Genomic DNA, 20,290 nt, shown 5'->3' on the forward strand with positions numbered 1-20,290 from the left:
TTAGTACGGGACAGACTTATTCAAATGAACAAAGGTTAAATCGTAGCAAAGTCAAGATAATATCTTTTCTATAATGGTCAATTATAAATTTTTAATTTATCTTTTTTATAGATCATTATCAAATCAACAGATTTTATTTTTTTAGATGAGCGTTAACACTTTACGCCACATCAATGAATTTTGGTTGAAACCTGGACTTTTGTGTGAAATTCTTTCAAGAAATAATTAAAATTTTATTTTTAATTATTTAGTTCGATTAGATTTAAATAAAGAAAATCAAGGCGGAAGGATATAATCGGAAATAATAGCGCCCTTTGAAATCAAGAGTTGGGACCCCTCTGGGAAATCAAGGCGGAAGGTGTTATGTTTGCTAAAACGCGCGTCGACCGCGGCCGGTCTCCGGCCGTGATTCGGCCGGATTCCGGCCGATTTCCGCTGAAAGCGCCGAACAGATCCTCTGTCGCGTTTCTGGCCGGATTCCGGCCGGATTCCGGCCACAATCCGGCCGGAATCCGATGCCAATGTGTGCGCCGTCGAGTTGTGATTCCAACGAGTCCGAAATTGCGGCCAACGGTGATCGGACGGCGACGAACGGCGACGATGAATGAAGGGAGGTCGGCTGTCGCGGAGGCTGTCGCGCGGCGTTTGTCGCGCTGCATATCATTCCTCATATAGAGGACCGCCATAATGATTTGTCGCGCGGCATATCAAAGCCGTTATTAATTACAGATATATATATTTCAATATTTTTTTCCCCTCTCTCGTCGCCGGTGATCGATCTGCTCAAAGGCGGAATGTGTATTGATCTTCGATCGAGCCTCGATTTTCTCGAGGTCAAACTCCGATGAAAAAGAGTAATCTTTTTGCGGTAATTGCTACTTTTTTTTTTACTTGACTGTAGTCCCTATCGAGGTCAAAGTCGTCTGTGTATAACAGGAAGGAATCGCCTGGTCTCGGCGTGATCAGGAAGATCTGGCCGGGGTCAAACAGATGGTCGATGGCGGACGCTGGATTCTGCTGTGGGAGTTCTCCGCTCAGATCTTCGATCACTCTCGGGCTGGAGATGGCGCGATTGAAGAGCAGTGTGGAGGGGATTTTTAGGTCGAGAGAAAGAGCTCGATATGCAAAAGTCCAAGCGACTGGTTTGTTCTACGGAACTTTCTTTTATTGACTTCTCTTTCTTGATTATCTAATCTTCGTAAATCATACATCAAAGTTGCTTTTTGTTGCTCATGCGGTAGCTTGATCAACATGTTGGATGAACTGATATTTCATTTCATCGATTCCTTTGTTTGGGATCACAGGATCATATAAACTAGGGTTTATGGTAGAAAAGTATTCCTTGTCATGGAAAACTCAGCTTGCTAGCAAAGTTAGAATTTGTTTTCAAGGACTGTGTGTTGGATAGCCAAATGTTATGATTTTGACTGGATCTCAGGTGAGCTTGAGGATCTACCCTCTGATAAACTGCAGAAGAAAACATCTGCGAATGTGCTTCCGTATGTTGGTGTAGCCTGCTTGGGCGCCATTCTGTTTGGATACCACCTTGCGTATGTTACCGACTGCTACTAAAACTACTAATCATGTAATTTTGCATCTTGTTTTTCTTCTCCAGTACATGTCCTGATAACTAATCCTATGCTAATTAGCTGAACTTGCATGAAAATCCTTACTATAAGAAATGCCATTTTCCTATGTCTACATTTCAATTTGATATCCTGATTTTAACATTTTTGTTATTGCATCTTCACTTTGCAGTGTGGTAAATGGAGCACTCGAATATCTTGCAAAGGACCTGGGAATCGCTGAAAATACTGTAGTACAAGGTGTGTTCATATTTTTCTATTACTTAGTGGTCATATTATTTGATTTCATTGTTTACTTCATTTGAATGCAATTTGCTTTAGTAGACTTTGATAATCTCGCCAATAGCTTTGACTGACCAATGCCAACTAATTAAGTTACTGGTTCCTTAGCTTCTGTATTGGCTTATATACATGCAGGTTGGGTTGTTAGCACAGCCCTTGCAGGTGCAACAATAGGTTGTTTCACTGGAGGTGCATTGGCTGATAAATTTGGTCGGACTCGGACTTTTCAGCTTAATGCAGTTCCCCTTGCAATTGGTGCATTTCTCAGGTTTCATGACGCACTGTGAAAATTCTGCAATTTAGCTGGCAGATTTTGTCTCTAATTTGATGGAGATTTTGCAGTGCAATAGCCCAGGATGTACGGACAATGATAATTGGTCGACTGCTTACTGGAATTGGGATTGGGATCTCTTCTGCTATTGTGCCACTGTACATATCCGAGGTTCCTGATTTTGTACTCTTCTGATGATTATACTACAAAAAATCGGTGTGTCTGTCATGTAGCTAAACTGCACCTGCTACTTTCAGATTTCTCCAACTGAAATCCGTGGAGCTCTTGGATCAGTAAATCAGCTTTTCATCTGCATCGGAATTCTTGTGGCTTTGGTGGCTGGATTGCCATTATCTGGAAACCCTTTATGGTAATTTTTTATCACTGTATCTGTTTTGCTGCACACGGCATCTTAAAATTTGTAGTTCAGTTATTTAAGTTTAAGATCTTGTTAAGGATGTGTTTCTTGTCACTGACTTGGTGAATTTATTAGTTGTGAAATGTTTGTTACCCAGGCAACGAACTGAATTTCTTGCCCTCACAGAAGGCATATATTAAAAAGGGAAAATAAAGGAATTAACAACATATCAGTGTGTTAATTCTCGAGTCCTATCTTCTCATGTTTCAGAATGGTAACTAAGTTGAAGAAGAAAAAAAATTGTTGACAATTTGAAAACGCTTCTGTTCGTACCTTCTGAAAATATCAGACAATCCTAAACTAAACTGGATGCTTCTTATAGTTCCAAAACTGCATCCAAATCAAACAACAGTTGCTTTTCAGTGTCTTCCATTTTCTTTTTAATTAAAATTCATTTGCCCAATTTTTAATGCTTTAAAATGGTAGCCGGGGGATTAAACCTGATATTACTTTTTGTGTATCTTTAAATTTTTACTAATCTGCACTTATTGCTCTAGATGCTGGCTAGTAATTTTGCATAGTCGAATAATTTCTTTGTTAAATTTCCATACTCACCATGATTCACTGGAAAGCCAATTAATATTTAATAACACTGCTGTTAGGATAAGCTTTTAGTTTGTGCTGTTATGGTCATGTATCCAGGTTAGCATAGTTTTGTCTTATGTTCTTGTCTAATACCTAATTAAACAAAAAATATTTGGTGATATTCATGTAATCCATGTAGATCATAATTGCAAATCCTGGAGATACTCCAAGTCCTTGGACAGCAAATTAGAACTGCTGAAAGGTAGCTTTTCCTTCTTGATTTAGTCCGTGTAGTCATTATTGCAAATCTCGGATATACTCCAAGTTCTGGGACAGCAAATTAGAACTACTGAAAGGTTGAGTTTTCCCGCTTGATATTTTCTCATGAATTTAACTTAGAACTCTTAATTTCTCACAAGTTAAAATATCCCATACTATTAAAAGCATGGTAAACAATTGCTTGAAGTTCTTACTTTAAACCTCAACATCTTACTTGTTATTGTCTATTTGATGCCACCTTACCTTCTTCTATTTGCGACAAGATACATCTGAAATTTGGTAATACTGATTGTCATCATAATCTTGATTGGTCTAATTTTGTCTATTTTTTCATTGTGTTGTTATTGCACTTCTTTCATGATAGTCTTAATCTAATTTACATTCTTGTCCTTTTAGAATCGCATGGTGTAAGCATTTTTCCTTGCGATTCTCATTCACCATATTTTTGGTGTTCTTATGTAATTTTGACCTTCCATCAGGTGGAGAACAATGTTTACCATTGCAATCATTCCCTCAGTGTTGATGGCAGCAGGGATGGCTTTCTGTCCAGAAAGCCCTCGGTGGTTGTTTCAGGTTCATTTTTTTAATTTCGACTTAAAACGATGTTATTATTGATCTCTGTCGCTTACCCAAAGTTCGTGCCATCTTGTGTGCTGCAGCAAGGAAAACTTTCTCACGCTGAAATAACTATAAGGAAACTATATGGCAAAGAAAAGGTTGCTGATGTTATGTATGAGTTAAGGTCGGGTGGTGAAGGTTCAACTGAACCTGATGCTGGTTGGCTTGATCTTTTCAGTAAGCGCTATAGGAAAGGTACTCTCAAAAATACTTATAGTTGCCTAGATATGTTGTAATGTTGTGCCCATAGAATATTTCTATTTCAGCCTCTGCATCTGGTTTATTGAACATCTGCTGCTGATATGTTTTGTCTATTATTCTCTGCACCGAATAGATATTTAATATTGATAATTCAAGTAGTAAAATAAAACACTCTGTTTCTTTTTACTTGCACCAATATCCTTTAAACCTAGATCACAATTATTGTATGAGCTTGACGAAGATGACTGTGAACCGACATTGTGCACCACAACTTCTGTTTTTATTTGAAATCTCTCCTGAAATGTAATTATGTTCTTCATGTCTATGAAGAGGCAACACTCCAACTTCCACACTGTATTTTCTACGAGGAAAAATTTTAGAAAAGAAAGTCAAATCTTGGAGGAAAACAAGTAGGAGGGAGAGATGAAAGGAAAGATTCCTCCTTTTGTGTTTCTCCGGAAGGATAAAATAATTTAATAAAAACTAGAAAAAACAAATTTTAGATAAACAAAAAACAATAATTCTAAACTTTGTTCTTTATAGATTTGCCCATTGTTTCAATGCACAAAGGCTTTTTGCCCTTCTGGGCAAAAGCCTTTTGGGGGATCTTGGGAGGCAGAGGTAGGTTCCACCAGCCCTTTCCCTTGCCTTTTTATTCTCTTGCCTTCTTTCCTCTACAGGAAACACAAGCTTAGGCATTCTTCCTTCTTGTGCCATAGATTTTCATCTTCTTAGTAGATCAATCATCAATGTTTATATAGGGATTGCCATTTCTTTCCCTCGACACCACCTGTAGCCTCCCAGGGAAACGAGGCAAAGTTAGGTCCCACCTGCCCCTTTCCCTCACCATGGCATCTTTCCTCTACAGGACATACAAGCTTAAGCATGCTTTCTTGTGATATATATTTTCTTCATTGCTTTGTTGTGGTAGTATCACTTATTATGGCTAGTTCTCTCAGCACATTACCAATTGCAGTTGTTAGCGTTGGAGCCGGATTGTTCTTGTTTCAACAACTGTCTGGGATAAATGCTGTTGTGTACTATTCTACATCTGTATTCCGCAGTGCGGGTATTGCTTCTGATGTCGCAGCTAGTGCTCTTGTTGGGGCGTCAAATGTTTTGGGTATGTGTTTCCTGTTTAAATGTAAACACAGCAATTTCTAGTTCAAGTTATTCGCACAGCATAACCTATGATTCACTATTAATATGCAATTGTTACAGGGACTGTTGTTGCATCTTCTCTGATGGACAAGCGAGGGAGGAAGACCCTCCTAATAACAAGTTTTTCTGGAATGGTAGTCGTTTTCTCCTGCCTATATTATTGACCTCATTAAAGTATCATGAGCTTGCAAACAGTTTGTTTTTTTCTTTTCGATTTGGCTTATTTCTGCAATTTGGAGTAGACATTTGATATGATATTGAAAATATGTTTTTGCTTGGCTTGAATTTGTTTGTAGTGACTCTAGGTTACTGAATTAACTCTAGGACGGTCATGATTCGCAAAGAGATAGCTATAGATTAGTCATCTGTTAGTATTTGCCGTTCATTTATCTTTATGGATGTAAATATTTTTGACAAGATATAATGAGGAAAGAGAAATCGATGGCTACTATTTGCAAACAGCAAAGGTAACTTGTTCTCTAACAAAATTTAGTTTCTTCTCATTACTTGTCATCGATTTAAGGTATAAAGTCAAGCATGCTTCACCATTTGTCATCGATAAATCTTCCCTCGTGATGATGAAATAATTCTCCCTTCCGTGTAGGTAAAGTGTTACATAGCCATTATGTTTAGCTTATTGATACCTCACATTACGGAGCAATGTAACTTGTCTTGAGCTTATTTTACTGTAGTTTGTGAGAGGTAATCACCGAATTCCCCGAGTCAAAATGATTATGAGACATTTTTTTCTAGCATTTCTAGCTACTTAATGCAAAGCCAGGTGTTAGTTATTCAAGTCTGAAAGTTATTTACTCGATGTTAGTATCTATTCACCGAAAAATGTTTGAGATGTACAAGTACTTGTTTTAAAAATCGATGATGATTGCTTGATAGAGGAAATTGAGATGAACATTGTAGGGAAGTTTAAAATGTTTCTGGTTCTTTCCAGAAGTCGATTTCCCAACACTAATATTTGCCTCGTAATTTCTATTTCTGTAGGCTGTTTCCATGTCGTTGCTTTCCTTGTCTTTCTCATGGAAGGCACTTGCTCCTTATTCAGGGACCCTTGCGGTCCTAGGCACCATCTTGTAAGTGAATGGAAGTTCTGTAGAATTTGCGTCTCCTTCCTTTTCTACTTGTACTTTTCGTCGTGCCACTAACTTTGTTAAATTGTATTGCAACAGATATGTGCTGTCGTTTTCGCTGGGTGCTGGTCCTGTGCCGGCTCTTCTCCTCCCCGAGATATTTGCCTCTAGGATCAGAGCTAAGGCAGTCGCATTGTCTTTCGGCATGCATTGGGTAAGAGAATTCCATCACCTAGTGCACCAGTCTCTACTGAATCATAAGGGATAGAATTCCAACTTTGCATTTAATTGTACGAATACAACAAGTTTAGTCGATCGGTCTGACCAGTTGTTTCCTCTATTTATCTTCCTACTTCCCGTATGTACTAACTCGAATCTTTTTATCGTAGGTCTCGAATTTCGTCATTGGTCTCTACTTCCTCAGTGTAGTGAACAAGTTCGGAATCAACAAAGTCTATCTGGGATTCGCAGTGGCATGCACTCTTGCTGTTGTTTACATCGCCGGCAATGTCATGGAGACCAAAGGGCGGTCGCTTGAAGAGATCGAACGCGCCCTCAGCGCCGAAGTTTGATCCAAAGAGCACCTAAAACCGTTCTGACCGCAAACATCTATGATAATCATGTAGTTCTCTGGTTTCTTGATAGAGTAGCCCCCCCCCCCCCCCCCCCCCCCCCCCCCCCCCCCCCCCCCACTTTTCAGTAGTTCTTTGTCTATCTTAAAGCATCGATTCAGCTCTATCTCTTGCAATCCTTTGTTTGATTGTGATCCCCTAAGGCCCTGTTTATTTGGAGGCGCGGACGAGAGAAAGGATGGATTGTTCTTCCGCTGATCAGTATTTTTGGTATGTTTTTCATCAGTTCGAAATCGGGTGGAACGAACTCTCCTCTTCTTCTTCAAACTCATGTTTTTCATAGTGTCGCTACAAGGTCGATCTTGATTGCATGGTTGATCGTGGTGGCCGCAAGTGATCTTGCCAGACGTAGACTCGGTTATGGTCAGTCTCAAGTCGAGGATGATTGCGTTAGGTTGTTAAATTAAGATAAATGTTCAATGAATCTTATATAAAATATATTGAATGTTAAAATATAAATTTTAAGTAATTAATCCAATAAAAATTTGGGCCTATTAGTATCAGAATAGAGCCCGTTAGGCCCATTTAAGTATAAAGCCCATTAGGCCCATCCTACCTAATTCGTTGTCTTCCCACTTCTCTCCGATTGGTAGCGACCCAGAGAAGAGAGGAAGAGGGAAGTCTCTTGCTTCTTCTTCTTCTTCTTGTTCTTCTGATTCCTTTGCTTGAATCGAATTGCGTACTCTGTTACTGTGTAATCTATATCCGTAGATATAGAATTGTCGGCTAGATCCACTGAGGATCCGGTCAATGGTCATGGCGGAGGAGGGGAGCTCTACCGCTCTCATGGCGCCGGCCGCCGTCACCGAACACGACGAGATCGACCTAGAAGCTGGACCCGGCGAGCAATTCCAGTGCCGGATCTGCCTCGAAACTGACGGTCGTCTACCTTGCTTCTACTTTTTTTAAAAAAAAAAATCTTGCAACAAAATACTGAGTCTTGATCCTGCATCTTGGTCTTTGAAACAAATTTCCGGAGTTGACCAAGAAGCATCTGGTTCTTTGTGATTTTGGTTTTGTTGTTGTTCTGTGGTGATTAATATATTTATACTTTCCTTTTTCGATCAAAATAAAAATTGGATTTTGGATCTTCAGGACGGGATTTCATAGCGCCATGCAAGTGCAAGGGGACTTCCAAATACGTCCACCGTGAATGCTTGGATCACTGGCGTTCTGTCAAGGTGAGTGAATTGTGAGCCTGGAATTATGCTTTGAGGTTTAGAAGTCTTTGCTGCAGATGCAAATCCTTGATATTACGTTTGAGTATCCACTCTAGATTTATTTTATTTTATTCTTTAGATCAATTAGTGAAACATATGTAGCTAATCATTTGTCTTTTTCCATTTCTCAGGAAGGTTTTGCATTTGCTCATTGCACAACTTGCAAGGCTCCTTACTATCTGAGGGTTCATGTTCATGCAGACAGGAAATGGAGAGTCTTGAAGTTCCGATTCTTTGTTACCAGAGATATGCTAGTTATATTTGCAGCTGTTCAACTTGTAAAACTTCATTCTTCATGCCATTTGTGATGTATTTGGACAATTTTAACTTTTTTTTCCTCACTAAATCATCATCTGTGAACTTGAGGCAGATAATTTCTTCATTGGCATACGTGGTCTATTTGATTGATGGCTCTCAAGACAATTGGTTGCGGTTGGCTTGGGGCTTTGACAATGAAATTAGTTTCTACTATATATGTGGTAAACTTCTTAACTGTTAGAGCACTTGATCATTTTATCTGTTGATTGATTTATAAAGATGTTGTCCCACTTTGGTCCTTGTTGTAGAACACTGTTAGGATTTTTATTGTTGATTTAATACATTGGATGAAATTGTTAGTCCACCTCATCTGTCACAATAATTTGTGGACATATATAACATTTGGATCTTATTTTGTGATATGTAACAACTATATCATACAAAATATCTGAATGTTCTTGTTAATTTGTGTTACCTTGGAACAACATGCTTTCTTCTATAGGTTAGGATTTTGTGGTTGACCAGCATGAAATGGTGGGTAGACAAATGTTGGAACCTTGTGAGAAAGAAAGTCAGGTCAACAAATGAATACCTAACTATAAAATTGCAGATAATGAAAGCACGATTTTTGTGAATGGAAGAGGGATTACTCAAACCATGACAAACTTAAACAGCATCACATCTTTGAAGATGAAATTTCTCTTCACTGAAGAGGAAATCTAGCTGAAGTTTCAATATATCATAAGTTTCAACTAAAAACTTAGTTATTTCTTATATAAATAAAGCACAAAAAAACCTAGACCAAAGGAATTTAAATAATATTATGCTTGATAAGTATACGGAGCTATTCTGGACATTGAAGTCTCCTATTTCTGTTGAGAAACAGCATCGGCAATTGATATTATCTTACAGTGCAATAGTCATTTTAGACATTAGGTTTAAGACGTAAGATTCATTTGTTGCTGCTACACAACAGTTGGGCACTTGCTTTTTTTTCCATGTTCGGACAACATAAATCAAGAGCCAAAACAAGTAATAGGATATTCCCATTAGAACCACAAACAATTGTGATTCCAATGATAGCCTCTTGATTTTAATTCACCATATTGAGTGAGTCAATTTTATAAATTTGAATAGGGGAGTTTCTGATTCCAACTATATGCTATAGATTATAATTCTTCACAACTTATAAGCCAGTTTTATTAATTCAAATAGAGGAATATATGTGATAATGGTCGTACCATACTGCATCTTAATTGTCAAATTTTAGGGTTCTATGACCTCCTCCCCCTCTATATCAGGTGATAATGAATCTCATCACACTATGATCAAAATAGAATTTAGGACATGATCTTTAACTCTTTTCACTTGTGTGTTAGACATGTCACACTTCCATATGCATTTTCATTTTATTTGACTTTTTTCATATTTGGTCTATTAGATGAGACAGATTCTTGTTTATGCTTTTCCATCCTACTTGCTTGCAAATGTAGGGGCACTATTATTTTTTGCTCTGCTCGGGTTGTCCGGATGCTTTATTACCTGTTATGATCGAAGAGTGCGAAATGATTTGGCTCAGCCATGTCGAGAATTGTGTCTTTGTTGCTGTCAACCGGGGTTTGCAACTCTCTTCCTTGGTTTTTAAAGTTTTCAAATTTATGCTGTCATCTTCCTTCGTTTCCGTTGTCTTCTTGTCATGCATCTCTCCATATTAGAGGTTCTCTTCTTCCTCTTTCAGAATGTGTGCCGACTGTCATCTTCCTGGCACGCTTTGCATGTGGACTGACTGTACCACTTGCTTCGAAAGTTGTGCGAGTACAGCAGGAGAATGTGGATGCTTAGGAGGAGCTGGTGAAGCCGGATTACCGTTGCTCTTTGTTGCAGCGCTAGTTGTTATTGGGCTCTTCACTGTCATTGGCATATTCTATAGCGTTCTTGTTGCAACGATGGTTGGCCAAAGAATATGGCAGCGTCATTATCACATTCTTGCTAAGCGGATGCTAACAAAAGTGAGTTCTGGTTTACTTATTTACGAATGAAAAATCTCCTTGTTCAGTTGCATTCAGAAACAATATCGAACCTGGATAGCTATTTCTTGACAATGAAACGACCAAAGCCGAAATTATCATTTCAACTAACCTTTGTGGAGTTGTCTTTTCTTTCTTCCAGCATTCCCAATTCTACCAACATACTGAACCTGATAACTATGTGTGAATGTACACAGGAGTATGTCGTGGAGGATGTCGACAGCGAGGGCACTGATTGGTGCCCGCCCACACTACCGCCGGAGCATATTCAGCAGCTCAGGGCACTTGGACTTCTGTAGTCTAACCTTTGGAGACAATCTACCATTGTGCTTTAGAAATGCACCAAAGAGGCTGTTACAAAAACTACTAGTATCCTCTATCGGCGCAACACTTTGAAGATACTACATTCTATATTACTTTATCCTCGGTTTCGAGTTAGTCGTGCTATTACTGTAAACCCTACTTCCTTGTGTAAATGTTCCGAAGATGTAGCTAATCATCCTTTCGCAATCTTCTTTGAACAAACTTGTCACTTTTCTTCACAGAATACAGCATGTAGCATCATTTACAATTTTCGGTGCCGATGGGCCAAAGATTTGTGATCTTGAGAAGTTGTAAATGCTCAAGACCACCAGGTTGGTGATCTGCTTTTCGAGTCATAAATGTCTAGAATATGCAAAGTGATATCATAGTCTGTTTTTGCAAACATGTTTCTGGTATCAATCTTCGATATGTATATTCTTAAAAGGATTCTTATGCATCATCAGTTTCTTTTTGTTGTTAAATGATAGATTCTGGAATTATTTGGATTTCTGATAGAAAAAGAAAAATTGTTCATTCATTTTTAACGCCACTTGTTTAATCGACTTCTATGATTTCTTTCATTTCTGAAGCAAGTCTTGACGCAAAATTGATGTTACGTGACTTTGAAATCATGAGTTTAAGTTGTAGAAATAATGTAAATACAAGGTAAGATTACGTATGATTGATTCAATCTGATCTGATCTTTTCTCTCCGTATTGATGGGAATTTCATATATTTAATTATTTTTTTAATCGATCTTGTTTAGTGGGATAAAATTTGATTGGTGTACTTGTACCCTTAGTTTGGAATTTTAATGGGGGTATTTACTAATTATCAAAGTTTTCCAGTGCTTTAAGTATTGGCATAAATTACAAAGCAAAATAAAACAAAAAAAAAAGAATTTGGTATTTGTTAAAAAAAATTGCTTCTACCAAAAAAAACACATTAAAATCATAGAAATTTTTAGAATAAAAGATGGAGAAAATATTATTTTTTAAAAGGAGCTCTCTTTTTTTTTTAAAAAAAAATACTGGTTTAACACTTGAAAATATTTCATTTTAACGTTATTCTAACAGTTATGGTGTAACCATCACACGTTAAAATAACTTAATTAAAATTATTATATATAAAATATTATTATATCAAAATATTATTTATAAATTTATTAAAATTATTTAAATTTAATCAAAAAGTTAAAATCAATTCATGCCATGAGTAATAAATAATTACGATTTTGATAAATTAATAAAGAATATTTTGATATAATATTATTTTATATTGTAATAATTATTTTAACACGTATGACCACTATTTTAACTTTTTATAGCAAAGAAACACACTTTTAACTAAAACTATAATGAGAAATGTTCATTTGTTCCTCCATAAAAGATCTTATGAATACAATAAGAAGAAGAAAAAATATTAGTCAACCTAATAAAACACAATTAAGTAATTTAATATTAGTATTAGGAATTTCACATCATTAATTCGAATAATTAACGTGACCACTAAACTAGTCAATTTAAATTATTGGATAATTCTCGATTCATCTGGATTTGAGCCGGTTCAACCCCCAAAGACCAACAAAATCTACCAACTACCGATTTAAGAAACATTCTCCGTAAACAAACATTTGACTTTGGCGACCAAGTCAATCAAATCTATCAAAAAATAATTTCTATAAATAAACAGTTGACTTAAAAGCCAACAAAGTCAATCCAAGTGCCAAAGAAAAGAAAGGACAGGTGTGAACCCTAATTAAAAGACCTCCGGAGTAAGTCTTCTTGCGATTCATATGGACTTTTAAGCGACTAATTGTCGATGAATAATATATTTTAAGAAATATTTTCTAAATAATTCGGTTTAGGGTTCTTTGAACAATGCATGCATTCATCATTGATGCACATTTTTTTCCTAAAGAAAGGAAGTCAACTGTAATAAAATAAAAAGAAGGGAAATTTAAATATATGAGGTAACAAATAATAAAAAAATATCATAAGAATAACTAAGAAATGATAATAAAATATAATAAATACAAGACAGATCAAAAGGTCCTACTTTAATTATTTTATATAAAAAAATTACTTTCAAGTATAATTAACTAACTACTCTCTCTTACTTTAATTTTTATAAAAAAAATCCACTTTTCAAGTATAATTAACTAACTACTTTCTATTATATTATAATCATTATTATTTTTCTTTTATATTTTCCATCTAAATCTTGAACCGAAAGCACAAAGCACATTATAGTAGCTACGAAATCAACGGTTACAATTATAAATATTAAGTAAGTTTTAAAATATCATAATTTTTATCTCGAATTGAACTACAAGATATACAATATATTAAATTAAAATTCTTAGGTTAAAAAATATCATTTAATAATTTTTCAAAGATTTCAATAAATTTTAATCTTTTTTATTTATGATTATTTTTTATATTGTAGTAATTATGATTTCATAGTCGCTATAACTATATATTGTAAAAATCATAGCTATTGCAATACACTCAATCGATTCAAGATTTAAACAGAAACAGTACCAAAAGATAGTTATATTATTTTTTATTTAAAATTATTTTTCATATTATAATAATTATAATTTCATAATTACTATTATAATACACTCGATCAATTCAAGATTTAAATAGGAATAGTACTGAAAGATAGTAATATCATTTTAAATAGAGTGGATCACCTTTTTTTAATAAAAACAATTTAAAATGGGATATCCTTTTGAACAAAGATTTAGAAACAAAAGAAAATTTGTCTTGTTGACTTTTGCCCTAAATACAATTCTAAAGCGAGAGAAATGACAAAGAACACGAGAAAATAGAAGTCAACTAAAATGAAGAAAAAGATTGAAGTTTAATTAGGAAATTCATATGTAGAACATTAATTATTCCACAAGAAGACGAGCTAGTAAATTAAAAGTCGATTAAAATAAAGAGAGTTAAGGTGGAAGTCCAAACATATGACTAGTTAATTCAACATACATATATACATTGATCATTATTGTAACACTACGTGACAAACACAATTAGAAGATTTTACGTACGAATTGGTATTCTAAATTAAATTATATATGTTAACATCAAATCAAATGTGAATACGTTAGATCATATTTGATAGATCGTATATATATATGGTGCGTGCATTGACCGATCGGGCAAAGAACAATAGAATTAATTAATATATGCATGAAAAAGTCAACCTCAAACATGTGCAAACCCTAAACTTAAACTATCGATCGATTAATCAATCGTACACTTAACTTAGTTATATTAGAAATCCTTAGTTAATTAGTCGGGGGGAAATTTAAAAAGGTTTACTACGTTACAAGTACGTTTGTGTGAACTAGTATCTTAAACCCTACCCACAAACTACGTTGTTCAATGAGTATTCATGATCAAGAATAAAATAAAACATGGAGGAGAAAGTCAGCACCACGTGAAATGTAGTCAAGTCAAAAATCAAATTAAATTGGAAGTCACGGTCAAGATGAGCTAGAGTTGTGAGTCAAGCCGAGTTTGGGTCCAATCAAACTGAGTTGGGGTCAAGTTGGTCCCTAATAGAAGGTCAGCTCCGTCTGAGTTGCATATAAGGTTGGTCGTAGCTTCTCAAATTAGAACTTTGATTCGACTTGACAGTTGCTAAAGCGTCGATCATCAAGAGACATGGTTGTTGAAGCGACGATTACTAAGAGGGATGTCTCTCAGCAAGGAAAGGAAAAAATGTGCCCTTTGGAAATCGTAGTCATCCTCTCACTTTCTATTTAAAGATTAACTATTGCAGTATCAACGTAAGCAATTCAATTGTTTAATACTCTCATTACTTTTCGCCCTTCATTTTTTTTATCTTTTCTCCTAGGTCTCATCAGAAGAGTTTTCCGAAGGTTTGCCTTAGCCCTCTTCTAACATTTTTCTTAAGTCTTTTCGATTTCTGTCCGAAGATTTCCGTACTCTACATTAATTGAAGGTCAACCCCATTAGAAGCTCGACCTGACTAAGACCGACCTAAAAGAATTAAATTAGTCTACAAAAGTCTGACCTGAAACAAGTCAGCCTACCAAAGACAAACCCGACAAGAAGCTAAGCAACCTAACTTATACCCAGCCGATCGAAATTAATTGATCATGGTTACTTTGACCAAGTCATCCCATCCCGTGATCTCAGTCAGATCACCTAAACTTAAACTATCAATTAATCATACGCTTAGTTGTATTAAAAATAATTAGTAGGGAGGGAATTAAAATGTTCCAAGTGTTTGTATGGACTATCTTAAGCCCTATACAAAACATGATATGTATCTATACTAAGAAAAAGTATAAAGAAACCCCTTGAATACGAGATATAAGTAGCCGTGAAGTACACAAAAAGAACCTTTTACCGAATTCAATCTGTTTAATTACTTTCCTCCCCCCATAACTCCATCAAAGTCATCATGGTCAATTAAACCTTAAGATGACACTTCCAACACTTCACCTATAACTTGGTCAAACCCTTAGATGACACTTCCAACACTTCGCCATATTCTTCTTCTTCTTCCTCCTCCTCCCCTTATAAATACCCGAGCAAACATCGAACTTTTCGGGCATTAATTTCTTCCAAACTCTTCGCAAATCTCGACGATCCCTTTCATCATCCATGGAGTCCTTCAATGTGTTTGCGCCAAGGTGACCACTCAACACAACTCTTCATTTTTAGAGCTCTCTCGATCGATCGATAGTAGAATGTGAATAGTATTCACTTGTTCTTCTTCTTTTCAGGTCAACTCATCTCAAGGCATGGCCTTCATGCATCATGAAGAACAAAGTCAAAATGGGTAAGTAAATGTTCTTGTCTCTTCTATTAGTTTTTATTATCGCGTAATTCCTTTTCTTTTGCTGGATCTTTTAGGCGCGATAGTGTGTCAATTAAGAGTGGCTCGCAATGCAAACATGGAGAAGCTTCAAAATGGATATTTGTTTCCTGAGGTGGTGTTTTTTTAAAAAAAAATCTACAATTATTATTATTGTTAATATTAATACTAATAATATTTTTTTTAAAAAAAATAAAGATTGGAATGAGGCAAATAATGCATATGGAGAAGTATCCAAATGCCAAGATCATCAGCTTAGGGATTGGCGACACAACTGAGCCTCTTCCTGTGTTCATAGCATCAGCTATGTCTAAGGTATATTTAAATATATTTCATATATATATATATATATATATATATATATATATATATATATATATATATATATACTAATTTTTTACTCTTTTTTTCATTTATGTTGTTCATATGATCGAGGAAACAGAATAAATTAGGGTTTTTAATTAAGTGTGAGTTTGAATGATACTTGTTTTTAGAGTTCTTATTTGTGTTCTTAAGTTTCTTTGAATGATCGAATTACAGTTTTAGCATAAAATGAAATAGTTGGTAAGATATGAGTGAGATAAACAGAAATATCTTGGATCAATTCAAGTAATTGGACTATTTTACATTTCACGAATTTATCTTGATGATCGATGAAAAACTTTTATGAGACTAAGTTGATCATCTGCAAGATTAACCAGTTCATCGAAAAATATAATTAAATATCTAAATTATAAAAAAAAAACATTCTCTATTTTGTTTAATATTTTAGATAATTTAGTTTGTTTCAATTTTCAGTATTCTCATCAGCTCTCCACCAAGGAAGGGTATCAAGGATATGGAGCAGAGCAAGGAAATAAGGTGACGAAGACTTCACAATATTTATTTTTTTAATCTTTTATAAAAAAATTATATTAAAAAAGCAACCTTCTAATATATTCTATTGTAACAATTATGATCAAGTAAAATTATTTTAACGATAAATTACTATAAATAAAATACTATTATATCAAAATATTATTTATCAATCTAATTAAAATCGCTAATGTAAACTATGATAGTAGTTATATAATATATATGCTATTATAATTTTGAAGTAATTTTGATCAATATCATTTTTTCATATAATATATATGCTATTATAATTTTGAAGTAATTTTGACAATATAACTACTACAATGACACTGAAACAAAAATATTTTTAGAATGAGAAATATATTAGAGCATTGTTTTAATTTTTTTTCTATTTTTTTAAAAAATCTTTTTATTTATTTATTTGGATGAAAACATGATTGCAGGAACTGAGGAAGGCAATTGCAGCAACCATGTACAAAGACATGGGCATCAGAGACACTGAAGTCTTCATCTCTGATGGTGCACAGTGTGACATCTCTCGCATTCAGGTCACTCAAATTCCTTATTTTCAGAAAAGAAAAAAATTTATTTATTTTTATTTATTATTTTTATTTTTATTTATCATCAATGATCATTCTTTCATTGTTGTTGCAGTTGCTGTTTGGATCCAATGCCACAGTTGCAGTGCAAGATCCAACCTTTCCTGTAATTTAATCAAATCATCATAATATTAAGTTTTTTTTATTTCAATAATAAAATAATAATAATAATAATAATGCCGATAAATGTTCTTACCAGGCTTATGTGGATTCGAGCATCATAATGGGGCAGACCGGTGAATACATGAGCCACACCGGCAAGTATGGAGGGATTGAGTACATGAAATGTGGGCCGGAGAACATGTTCTTCCCCGACTTCGCGGGTGTTCCGAGGACCGACATCATCTTCTTCTGCTCCCCTAACAATCCGACCGGCCATGCCGCGGCCAGGGAGCAGTTGGAGCAGCTGGTGGAGGTCGCGACGAGGAATGGTTCCGTCATTGTGTATGATTCTTCTTATTCTGATTATATTTCAGATGAGAGTCCTACTTCCATTTATGAAATCCCCGGCGCTAAAGAGGTACTTTCTTTCGGTAGTTCGACTGTCATAAGTTTCATCGTAGCTTCGCATTGGCTATATATATATATGTTAACTTGCTCTTTCAGGTAGCCATAGAGATCTCATCCTTCTCCAAACTAGCCGGCTTTACCGGCATCAGACTTGGGTGGACCGTGGTGCCCCACGAGCTCTCATACTCCAACGGCTTCCCCGTGCACAAGGACTTCGATCGCATTGTTTGCACCTGCTTCAACGGTGCGTCGAACATTGCACAAAGAGGGGGCCTAGCATGCCTCTCCAAAGAAGGTCGCAAGGTTAGCTAGCTAGCTAGATGAGTGAACTATTATGAACTTTCTCTTACGATGATAAGTTGCGGCCGCAGGCTACGAAGAACCTGATCGAAGTTTACAAGGAGAACGCAAGGGTGTTAACCGACACATTTGCCTCGATGGGTCTTGAGGTTTATGGGGGCACTAATTCTCCTTATGTTTGGGTTTACTTCCCTGGAAGGAAATCTTGGGATGTGTTTACCGAAATCCTCGAGAAGACTCACATAATCACCGTGCCAGGGACTGGATTTGGCCTGGGCGGCGAAGGGTTTATCAGAGTTAGCTCATTCAACACCAGGGAGTGCATCCAAGAAGCATGCCACAGGCTCCAAAACTTTCTCGGATGATATCAAGATCGATTCGCCTACGAACTCTGAAGGAATGTTGGTGTCTCGGCTCATCGATTTTGATAGCTTTCACTTCATTTTTAAGCAAACTGAAGAACTCGAATGGTTCCTGGTCTTCTGAATAAAAAGGATCTTTTCCTGAACAAGTCTCTGAACAACTCTGCATATTTATCGAATCACTTCATTTTAAAGCCAACTAAAAGAGTAAACTAAAGAACTTGAATTCACAGGAATCAGAACTAATAACTCAAAAAATGCAAAGAACTTTTGTTTAGAAGTTGTCATGGACGATAGAAGGATGAACAACATAACAACTTCCGAAACATCGTTATCAAACACTGATCTGATGAAGCTTCAGCTAAGAATCAATTTAAAATATGGCCTGCTACATATCTGAACATGAACTATGCTGCTAAAAAAAAGGTATCAAAAGAGAAGCAAAACGATAGCTGATCCTTCCCTTTCAGCCAAAGTCACAAGATCTTATCCAAACAAAGATATTTCACAGCAACAGAAACCTCTGATAATGATAGAAACCCAAATCCACTAAACGAAACATCATCTGCCGATTTGCCTGCCCTTTATTGCAGGGAATTGCAAATCAATGATCCATAAATTCAGTGCCCTTTTAAATATAAATATCAGAGTCGAGATCATATTAAAGGAACGAAAAAGACGAAAAGATAAGGTATTGGAACACTTTTAAAGAGTTTTTTCATTCATGATTCTTCTGATATAATTGAGGAAGGTCAAAAGGGCACTTGTAGGTGTAACACTTGTTTCATCCACTTTGAATGTATGACCTACCAAAGGGAATTATTTTACCTGAAAATATATTTTAAAAAGGGGGAAGAAAACTAAAAAGAAGAGGCTATAAATACTTCCTATGGCTCAATCTCACTTCAGCAAAAACATACAGAAATCAGAGAAAAACAGGAAGTGATGTTGTCCCTCGGAGCCAGTTATGCACAGCTTCATCTACAGCAGGAGAAGTGCAAGCAGAAGACGAAGGAGAAGAAGGAAGAGCAGAAGGCCAAGGAAAAGAAGGGAAGTGATGGAAGAATCCACCCTTCTTCACCAAATGAAGAAGCCAAGGGTGAGCAAGAATGAGAGGAAATAGGGGGGAAAGAATAAAAAAAGTTAGTATCTTGTTTGTGTTTTTTTTTTTTCTCCAAGCAAGTAAACATGTTTTCGGAGTCATCGTTTATGTAGTTGCTATATATTTTGGTAGGTGATGAATTCAGGCTCTAATATGCTACTAGTTTATGCAGAAATTGCCTTCTTATTTTAGTTTTTTTTTGGTAAGCATGAAAGATTAAGAGCTATATGAAAGAAGCTATAACAAGAGAGTGATTCATTGACGACCTTCTAAGTGAGTGAGTCAATTGCACTCTCTAACAAAGAAAAAGGTCAATCCGCCTCCGAAGGTATTCATTTAGCGCAAAAACTAAAGTTTACCTCACAACAAGAGGTTGAGGAGAGTAAAACATGAATAAAGGTGTTCTAAATCTTCTTGGGACAACTATTAGAGTGAAGATTCCAAGCCCTCTGACTTAGGGTTCAGGTTCACCAATCATCGATGTCCAATAGCACCATCATAATCTTCTCACATGAGAAAAAATAGGTGAGAAGCCAATTCTTGGCAACAACAAAGTCAATGGACAAAGAAGGCAAGAGGAACTCTCTTCCTACCTAAGTTAGTCCAACAAAGGTCTCGATTGTTGACGAGGACATCTCATAGTCAAAGAAAAAAAATAAAAACTTGGACTCTTGGAAGCACAAGAGAGCACCAAATGGCCTCTACATGTCTACAAGTATCTTTATGTTTGTGTTTACTTGGATGGAAATAAGACTCATAGTCAAAGAAAAAAAAATAAAAACTTGGACTCTTGGAAGGAAGCATGGCCTCTACATGTCTACAAGTATCTTTATGTT

The 20,290-nt window shown here is 35.8% G+C and overlaps 3 protein-coding genes across 4 annotated transcripts; all 3 read left to right on the forward strand.

Moving 5' to 3' along the window:
- The first annotated feature begins 759 nt into the window (after nt 1-759).
- On the forward strand, nt 760-7,079 carry LOC141834664 (plastidic glucose transporter 4-like). The gene is made up of 14 exons (XM_074721995.1): nt 760-854; nt 937-1,142; nt 1,439-1,550; nt 1,759-1,826; nt 2,004-2,136; nt 2,211-2,310; nt 2,397-2,509; nt 3,841-3,934; nt 4,021-4,174; nt 5,157-5,303; nt 5,402-5,475; nt 6,341-6,429; nt 6,526-6,640; nt 6,816-7,079. The coding sequence occupies exons 2-14, from the start codon at nt 998-1,000 to the stop codon at nt 6,996-6,998; spliced, it is 1,527 nt and encodes a 508-aa protein (XP_074578096.1). The 5' UTR covers nt 760-854; nt 937-997; the 3' UTR covers nt 6,999-7,079.
- A 594-nt stretch (nt 7,080-7,673) lies between these two features.
- LOC141834743 (uncharacterized) lies at nt 7,674-11,134 on the forward strand. Its single transcript, XM_074722087.1, has 7 exons — nt 7,674-7,938; nt 8,154-8,239; nt 8,410-8,556; nt 8,649-8,757; nt 10,030-10,153; nt 10,275-10,545; nt 10,761-11,134. The coding sequence occupies exons 1-7, from the start codon at nt 7,809-7,811 to the stop codon at nt 10,860-10,862; spliced, it is 969 nt and encodes a 322-aa protein (XP_074578188.1). The 5' UTR covers nt 7,674-7,808; the 3' UTR covers nt 10,863-11,134.
- Nucleotides 11,135-15,647: 4,513 nt separating this feature from the next.
- Nucleotides 15,648-18,426, forward strand: LOC141834639 (aminotransferase ALD1 homolog). Of its 2 annotated transcripts, none has more exons than XM_074721969.1 (9): nt 15,648-15,690; nt 15,765-15,841; nt 15,925-16,041; nt 16,525-16,587; nt 17,025-17,129; nt 17,236-17,286; nt 17,380-17,700; nt 17,787-17,993; nt 18,062-18,426. In XM_074721969.1, the coding sequence occupies exons 1-9, from the start codon at nt 15,669-15,671 to the stop codon at nt 18,353-18,355; spliced, it is 1,257 nt and encodes a 418-aa protein (XP_074578070.1). In that variant the 5' UTR covers nt 15,648-15,668; the 3' UTR covers nt 18,356-18,426. The 2 variants fall into 2 exon arrangements, with proteins under 2 accessions (XP_074578070.1, XP_074578069.1); XM_074721968.1 differs by having other exon boundaries at nt 15,672-15,690; nt 15,774-15,841.
- Nucleotides 18,427-20,290: the final 1,864 nt, after the last annotated feature.

Source organism: Curcuma longa, chromosome 9, assembly GCF_044706935.1.
Source record: "Curcuma longa cultivar G26 ecotype Majalengka, Jawa Barat chromosome 9, ITB_CL_G26_1.1, whole genome shotgun sequence".
NCBI lineage: Eukaryota > Viridiplantae > Streptophyta > Magnoliopsida > Zingiberales > Zingiberaceae > Curcuma > Curcuma longa.